At 40.5% G+C, this 9,444-nt stretch overlaps 1 protein-coding gene across 1 annotated transcript in view; it reads left to right on the top strand.

The window, feature by feature from the left end:
* The first annotated feature begins 3,777 nt into the window (after positions 1-3,777).
* The window catches only part of LOC135713725 (sodium/potassium/calcium exchanger 4-like), a 28,347-nt gene continuing 22,680 nt past the window's right edge, over positions 3,778-9,444 (top strand). The window contains exons 1-2 of the mRNA XM_065236949.1: positions 3,778-4,362; positions 4,428-4,615. Of these exons, the coding sequence (XP_065093021.1) occupies positions 3,906-4,362; positions 4,428-4,615 (645 nt within the window). The 5' untranslated portion in view covers positions 3,778-3,905. The remainder of the gene's footprint in view (positions 4,363-4,427; positions 4,616-9,444) is intronic.

Here is a 9,444-nt window from a genome sequence, read left to right as displayed (position 1 = left end):
CAGCTTTTGGATGATTTAAGCAATGCTTACAAGTTATTTGCTTTATATAATTTATTTAAACATGTGATTCATATCCATTCTAGTACTTTAAATAAATTCCAGATGATCATACTGACCGATTTTTACGGGAGAATGACTCATTGATTTAATAGCATTATGTTAAAAACTGGATTTTTTTAAGCATTCCAGATTTTATATTTTAACTGGTCCAGATTTTTCTGAAAATGACCTGGCTACGCTGCACGGGAGCCTGCGCCGGAATGACAATCCATCAAATGGTCACAAAATTATGATAAACGGTCTTCTGCTGTAAATTCATGAATTTTGATACCCAGGGGTGCAGGGGTTTCTTCCCAAACACTTCTATGGACACTAGAGGGAACCTGCACCGGAATAGCCGTTCCGGGAACAAACCTTAAACTGGTCCTCAAGTAAGCTGAAATTGTGTCTTGAAGGAGATTCTGATACTTTGATATCTATTCCTTCGAAATTCGGATTTCCGGGAACCAGGCGATTCTGGATGGACATTATTGGCAAAGTCCAGAAAGAGGATAAGTTTCTGAATCCAATGGTGCCAAAAGATTTAGAATCGGTCAAAATTGGCCGCAGTAGCAAGCAGTTTAGTTTAGTGGGTACCCGGGTACCCTTGTCGAGCTTTAAAGGGTAAACAATTTCACGACCCCCCCCCCTTTCGAAGCCCCTTGCTGCAATTTGAAATCTTTCTTTATGAAAACTTGTCTCTCTACGAGTTCTAAAGGGTGTCCACGATGAAATTGCCACACACAAAATTGATTCGCAAAATTCGAGTTTTCATCCGATTGCCATCAAATTTTCAGGGATTGAGAAATAACTATTAAACTTCATTTTACCATTTTACTCGTATTTTATTTACAGTCCATACGCAAATGCCCGCACCTTGGCCTTAACCCCGGCCATAAGATTCTGCACAACCTGTGAATCAACCGTTTTTTGCATGTAAACCCATACTTTCTTCAGTTCCTCGACTGTCTTCACTACCTTAGGTCGTTTAAGAAGGTGCTGCTTCATAATCGCCCAGTACTTCTCGATGGGGCGGAGCTCCGGAGTGTTGGGAGGGTTGAACATTTTCGGCACGAAATTGACCTTATTGTCCGCATACCACTTCAGCACGTCCTTGGAGTAGTGGCATGAGGCCAAATCCGGCCAGAAGATTGTTGGGACGTTGTGGGCCTTCAGGAGAGGAAGCAGCCGCTTCTGGAGGCACTCTTTTATGTACACCTGTCCGTTCATCGTGTCCTGGGTCACGAAAGGTGCACTCCGCTTCCCGCACGTGCAGATGGCTTGCCAAACCAGGAATTTCTTCGCAAATTTGGACATCTTCTGAGTGCGGACATGCTCCGGAACGCTGAACTTATCCTTGGCCGTGAAAAACAGGTTGCCGGGGATCTGTTTGAAGTCGGCCTTCACATATGTTTCGTCGTCCATGATGCAGCATTCAACTTTCGTCAGCATGTTGAGGTACAACTTCCTGGCACGGGTTTTGGCGGACTTGTTGTGCTTCTCGTCGCGATTAGGGGCCTTTTGTACCTTGAACGTTCGAAGCCCAGCCTTAGTTTTGGCCTTCTGGACAAAACTTCGGCTTAGGTGCAGCTTCTTAGCCACATCCCTAACGGAGGCGTTCGGATTTCGGTTGAAGGCCCCAACTACGCGGTTGTGATTTTTGGTGTTGTACGGAATACTTTTTCCTTCACTTCTGGGCTTCCGATCGGTGGTCAACCGTTCCTCGAACCGCTTAATCACTCGCGACACCGTGGAATTTGCGATTCCCAACGTTTTAGCGATGGAACGATGCGAGAGATCCTTGTTCTCGTGATGAATGCGCAAGATTTTATCACGCACGAGCTGTTCTTTCGACTCCATTTCCGCGAGTTTTGATCACAGGACTTTAAAACTTGCAGGATGTAAATAATGCACTGTGAACTAAATCCACCCAAATTTTCATTAAATTCTACCCAACGGTTAAAAAGTTAGAGCAATTTCATAGTGTGGCAATTTCATCGTGGACACCCTTTAAGATGTCACTGAATTCTGGTTTCATGTCGTGAAAATAACTTTATAGTTTATTAACTTGAAATCTGAAAAGGTACCCGGGCACCCTGTCGATCACGTAACGGTTAAGCACCAACTTTGGCCCCCTTCCCCTTGTAGCGTATTTTTCTAAATGGCTCGTCACCCTAAAATTCTGCGTCATTTCAGCATCTTTCTGAAGTGCGTTGGGCTTATCTCAATTCCCATATATTTACTACGTGGGCTCAACCAAGCTAAAAATAGATGTTTTCATATATAAAGTGTCGACTGTTTATCAAGCAACGTGTTTAACACCGTTGTTAGAAAGTGAAACTTGCCTTTGTGTAAATGTCGTAATTTCAAACATATCTGTAAATTCGTCATCGATGCAACTGTCAATAGCCATGTTTACGCTTTGCTACAGAAATAATCATTACCTATTCTACTATCCTCATCCCTTTTCTTTAAACGAAAATAGCTTTGCATACCTACTTTATTCCCCGGACAGTTTCTTTCGGAAACCATAGAAGTTATAGTGGACCTATACCTAGTTTTTATACAGCGAGACATTGTTTTTAGCAACACAACTACTTCATCTATGTTTGCCAGAATCGAGACCGTGTCGTCATCGAGACCTTTTTCGACGTGTGCTTGAGTGCTAAAATGGCTTAACAACAGAATCAATGCAGCTTAAGTTAATCCTGTGGAAAAACTATTGAAGACTTCTTAAGAGCACAATAATAAAATAATTAGACAGAATTTAAATTTTGGTGTTTCCAAAAACGAATACCTTGGTCCAAAAATCGAAGCATAGCAAAATCGAGATCCACCTGTGTCATCAATTGCTTCGGTATTTGCTATACGATGGCGTCGGTTATGAACGGTACTGCAGGCACAATAAGGAAATAGTACTGCCCAACCCGTCGCATTTGTCGGATCAGTTGGCTGTCACCCACTCAGATCTACATTGTAATCAACCGGAGACAGGTGACCTTATCATCTACCGACCGTTTGCAGATCACCGTGACAGCATCTGCAAGTTGATACTCACATATATGTTGCCTGCGTTTATATAGCGGTTAAATACACTCCCGGAACTTGAAACCCTGCTGATGGGTATGACTCGTTACGGTGTTGTAGGTGTGTATTCCTACGTGTCACCTACGACAGAACCAGGAATTTCATACATCTGCAGGCGTGAAGTCGGACAAATAGAAACAACAAACTAACGGACAGGGATTATCAGCTTCTGTTTACGACCTGGCTCCGTCCGGCTCAGTTGAAAGTAGGAACAATTAACAAATGAAATGACGCGATTAGGTTCATTGTCTTTCCGGGCAACGCATGGAATAATTTCGAGTTGTTTTGATTACACCGGAGAGTTTTAGGAAAGATCCAATTGTGCGATCTACAGTATGTGCGTTTAATGTGTAGGTATAGTGAAATGTAAATATTTTGACAAGTACTGTGACATTTAGTAGTTAATTGATGATTTGTGTCTTGCCTTGTTATCTCTGGCGTGCTCTTCTGGATCAAGCGCTGCGTAGGCGCTCTTCATGCATAGTTATTTACGGCTACTCGTGTCAAGATTATTGTTTCTTTCGAGATAAAGTGCATCTGCCAGGTAGGTCGCTGTGTGCGGCGAATACCACCACCACTCAATCAGGATGTAGGACCGTTCTTCAGTAGTAGACGAACGGAGAGATACTATAAAAGCCTGGGAGACTATGAAAATTAACTTTCTTTTAAATTGAAATCGCGCTAGGCCGGTCAAGTGTCCCAAAACAAAGTTCCGAGTGTCTAGTGTGTCTGTGTGAGTCGTTGATAGTGTTTTACAGGAAGAAATAATTATCCTGGAGATGGTGAAACTTGGGACGTTTTGTGGAATCAAGAGTCGTCGAGTGAAGATCGCATTCGTGCTAAGAGTGTTGTTTGTATTGAGCTTAGGTTCAATTTCGGTTCTTAACTCATATTTCGGGCCTTCCGATGGCGAGAGCATAGCAGCATTGAAATCACGTCCTCGGCGACACCTGCTGCAAATTTTACAAGATCAGGTGGAATTACTTCAACCGACTGTTGTGGAACCGGAGGAATTCACCGAATTTCCTCCGGTAACTACTACGGAAACAACAGACCTCCCCGTGCGAAATTGTACTCCTGCGGCTATATTTGAATTTCCGTCCGATGGATTTACCCGTCATGATCGCAAACACGGCTGGATCACGGTACACCTGTTGATCGCGTGCTACTGCTTCTGGTTGCTGGCAATTGTCTGTGATGACTATTTCGTACCGGCCATTGAATCGATGTGTAAAAGTATAAACATTAGAAATTGATTTAATTGTGGGAAGGCAACGATTGATTGAACCGATACTTTTCAGAGCTTCAGGTAAAGGAAGACATTGCGGGGGCAACGTTTATGGCAGCGGCCTCATCGAGTCCGGAACTATTCATCAACTGCGTGGGAACATTTGTCACGAAAGGTGACATTGGGGTGGGAGCTGTGGTTGGATCGGCTGTCTTCAATATTTTGGCCGTACCAGCCGTTTGTGGACTCTTCGGTGGACAGGTGAGTCGATACAGAACTCTTTCTTTTTTTTTTATTGAATAACGTACGTGGACTATTTGCAATATTTTTTTTTATATGAATCTATTATTCTATGCTGATCTTTGAAGTGAAATGTAAATATTGCCCTGTGAGCTCCTGCTGTGATTCCCTGCTGGATTCAAATAATCTGCATGTTGTAGACTTATGTAGACCTACCTCAATTTTGTGTTATCGGCTTCTGATGACATCCTTCATGGAACTCATCATTCAACATTGAGTTGTGCGGCCACCGGTATGAATTATATTTCGCATATTTATTTATCAGCTGCTTTTGAGTGCTCTTCGCTGATATTGTGCATACGGATTTTCCGGTGTTCAACTTGGCCGACAATATAATGCTAATGAAAACTTTGTTTTGGTGCTGGAACCAATACAGAATGAGGCAGAGCTGCTGTCACAGATTCCACGCGTATGTTATTCTCAATGGATAAAATCTGAGCGATGTGATGTGACTTTTTTTTTTGATGTAGGACTACGTCTTTTGGGAAGGGTGCTACTTCAGGGAAATGCAACGAAAATTGGTCAGACTTTAAATGCTAATAACTTGGCCAATAATCAATGGATTTTGATGATTTGTGTGTCGATAGATTCACCAGTGTTATAAAATTTGTGTGGTAAGTCACACATTATGATTGGTAAATATTTAAATAGTTAACAATGAAGAAATAAGAAAATTTTCAAATTTCCCATACATTTTCTTCAACCGCAAGGTGCTCACCCCTAACACAGCCATCAGAAAGTTGATCCCTAACGACACAAGCCGAAGCCGCACAATCATTCAACGTTGCACGTTGGACGGTTCGACCTCGGACTTGTTCGCTGCAGCGTTGACATCGTAGCAATCCTAGCAGCTCAATACATACACCTCACACCAATTAAAAACAACCAAACGCAGACGCAAATCGCTCCAGGGAAATGGAAAACCTGCATTTAGCGTCGTGAGATCCGCCGCCATGGTCCTTGGGTTATCTTTGCCAAACACGTACCTAAAATTCCGTCGAACATCCAGCTCATCAGAGTAACTGTGATCCGTCGATATCAGAAGAATTTGAACATTGCAATCAGTAGCAATTGTAGGGTAAATAAACGGTCCTTTTCAAGGCCAGCAATAAATCTTTACATAAGAGCTCTAGTTTATTGTAAATAAAACTGAACCGTCCTTAAAAGTGCTCAATAGTGCGTATCGTTTTGATGCGTTCTGCAAGCAAGGAATAAGCTTCGTGCGCCAAAGATACCGATAAACGATTTTGACAGAATTTACACCTACGTGCTCCTGCCGGAATCCAATTTGTATTCATGTGAGCGCACGTCTGGTCTTGTGTGAATTCTCCTCAAAATCGCAGTTTTACAGCTCTCCTCGAGTTACCATGTCGTCACACCCAACGGTTCTTCGGGGGAATTTTTTTTGGGTTATCCCATAATATTCATGGCGTCTTGTTGGACTATAATGGTGATGTCCGTCGGTGATTGGCACTAGATTGCGGAACAGAGACCGACGTTAAATAAAGGAAAGAAGAAGAAGATGCATCAGAAAAATCATAATAACATGTTCACTACATCACTTTATAAATAAAATGTTTTGCGGTGAACTCGAATATGTTTCATGTTGACGGACAGCAATACTTGTATTCGTTTCTTCATACCGGGATAGTAAAATATTGGTTCGATTTGGCAGCTCGAAATTGGATCGATTTTGGGGTCTGTCTCCGCATCATCCAGGTTAAAATAAGTACAAGTTTAAGTATTTTTGTTTCAAAGCATATACAAATGTCAGCTTGACTTGATAGAAGGGTTTGGAATTTCATTCGTTTCCTTTTTCAAACATCTATATACATAGGTGAAAACAGAGGATGTTATAAAGTGCTTTAAGAAAATCACCGGTCGTGTTACATCTTCTAGAAGTTCGAGTGAATGAAACATTTATTTATAAACATTATCACCAATGCTTGGAAAATCCATCCTAAATCAGAGCTTAAACGTACCACGTACGTACGTGAAACGCTGTGATGAATTTTCTCGTCGAATGTGGCTGGTAGTTATGGTAAATAGGGAGCGATTTTAATTTGACTAAGCCAAGTTGAAGGTTATATATGTACTATATCTGTAAAATACTGATAACAAAAATTCATGCGAGCATTACATCTTTATAAACATTTGCTAAAGTGACAGTTAGTCCAGCTGACCCTGTAATCGTACCACATTTAGGTATCAAATAACAGCATACGTTGAAATGGATAACTCGCTATGACTAATCTCACTCATTCATGTATCACGAGCGTCCCTAGTGGTGCAAAGAGGCTCCTCTATTGTTTCTGCAACAGATGTAATTTTCAGAGGCAATAAAGCTTTGTTCAGACTAATCAGTTTCTCTGTCGTAGTTTGTCTGCCACATACTTGTCAATATTTGACAGATTTGCGAATTTGAGAAGTTTCTCGAAAAGGATAAACATGCTTTCAGAAGACCAGCTCGTTAGCTTATTATTTAAGAAGCCCGTTATGATTTTTTATATTGTGTATTTCATATCGAAAATAACGTCGCTTGAAAGTGGAACTTAATGAGGGCCTAAGTGCTTTTTCCTAGCTTTTAGTTTTCGGATTTGAAAGATCGCCGCTTGCAGTGGCTTGCTTACTGAACAGAAAAACGTGGTCCCAGGAATATTCATATTAAAGATATTCATGGTCAAATCACTTGTCTATCGTGTATTTTGCAATACTTTTCGTCATCGTCGGTGCTGGTTTTGAATGTTTACAACAACTCGAATAGCGGTATGATGTGATATCAAGGGTTTGGTGGCCTTAGAGCGACCGTGTTTGCTTACTGATCAGAACATCGTGAGTCTAATCTCAAACCCATCCACATTCAAGATTTGCCATTCGTTTTATCTGTTAATATGACTACATGGTAATAACAGCAACTCGATGATAAAGCGGAGCTTGTTTGCCTAGTGGCAAATGTTGTTGCTTTCTGAGCAGAAGACCGTGGGTTCAATCCCAAGCTCGTTAGTGTTATATGATCGTTAGGAAATGAATTCAGCTTATCGTTTACCAAAACTAACCCTGCTGCAAACTCAACCCTCTTACTCAAAATCCCAGTGATTCATCGTGGAAGTGCAGAGGTTTCTCTTCTTCCATCAATACGAGTGTCACGTTATCACATTCCTACCCATTCCTTCCTTGACCTGCGTTCGGGTGCGGCCGGCGCTTGTATTGCCTAGTTTGAGTTCAACAGTTTTTGCACATTGAGGATGATTGCTAGTCCCAAGCAGTCTATTGGTTTTCTTCGTGGGCGGTCAATCATGCTCATGCTCACATACACGGTAAAAACATCATGTTCATGTAAAGTGATTTGCTGTTGAATTTGCACTACTTGCCAAACATTGCAATTCGATGTGCAAATCCTTTGGAAGAGCTCATATCGAAGCACGATGAAATCAACAGCAAATTACTTCATTTTAGATTGTATTACACATCGTTGTTGATGTGCTGTGTTCTGAACTCGAAATGTCAACCATACTCATATTAACAATCTATAACTTTAAGTTTAACTATTTTATCCTTGGATTTCATGTTAGCTGAAAATGGGTATAAATAAATATATTGCCTGCCTTGATATGTGTTATCCAGAATATGGCCAAAGGACATGTATCATATTACTATGTGATCAGTATCATATATACCCAGATCACATGTTTCCAAGTGATATTGAACAATATTGCAAGGCTTGTATAGAAGCAAGACGAGACATGGAGCAATAAATTTGATAAGTTTGACAATGTTTTGTAATAGAAGTTCTATTATACACTATTATTGAATACAGCATCAATTTCATAATACTCATGCTATAGAATGCAAATTTTTTCGGGTTGAAATGAAGAATTATCGCTTCTCTCATTTGACTTCATTTGTTGTTGATTTGCCACCTTCGCGAGTAATGTTTGGCATGTGCGTTTTTGACATTTGCTTCCAAAAGCAAAACTAATCTAATTCAATGGATGAAAACAGTGGTGCCAATTCAAATGATAATCATTTTGATTTAAAGGTGTTGTACAGTACATAATTTTCAACGACAAATCACTTTGTCTCTAAAAGCAAATCACATGAAAATCGATGATAAATCACTTCGATTTGTAATGCCACATGACAGATTAAGTCATGTGCAAGAGCATTTGGATTAGATATGACAACTTTTTATCGTATACTTGTCAATATTTGACAGTTTAAAATTTGTCTGGCAACGTGATCACCTTTCTACAGTTCAGTGACTGCACACTACGAAAAAGTCATGTAAATTTCGGTTCCCTGAGACTGACACATGTAAGCGGCTCTTTTGACGTAAGGATCAGTTGAAAGAAACGAGAAAATAAATTCAATCATACGTTCTCTTCGTCGAGTTGCTTATGTTTCGGTTTGAGAACACTTAATTTTACATGAAATGTTTGTTTACGTTCCACGATTTACGCCCTATGTGGATTACGTCTCGTGTAAAAGTAGTTATTTCTAAGTGTGTGTCTTAGTCAAAAGAGACTGTCGATTTGTGCAGTCATTTTATTTGACTGTGAAGGGATTGCATTCCCGGGGACACAATTTTCGTTTCTCGGGATTCCCGAATTTTCCGGGTAATTTACATGTTTGTGTACAGATTTCTTTCAATTCAGTTGAACTTCATTTTCCCATTGAAATTAATTATTAGGTGTTACTTGTGATTGATGTTGACGATGACAGGAAAAATGCGCGTCAAAATAATATTTTAATGGATTTTTCAGAAGGTTGATCGACATGCTTCTTTTTTT

Source organism: Ochlerotatus camptorhynchus, unplaced genomic scaffold, assembly GCF_037179485.1.
Source record: "Ochlerotatus camptorhynchus isolate MF236.1 unplaced genomic scaffold, CSIRO-AGI_Acam_v1.1 ptg000041l, whole genome shotgun sequence".
Lineage (NCBI taxonomy): Eukaryota > Metazoa > Arthropoda > Insecta > Diptera > Culicidae > Ochlerotatus > Ochlerotatus camptorhynchus.
This window is presented reverse-complemented; position numbering and strand designations above follow the sequence as displayed.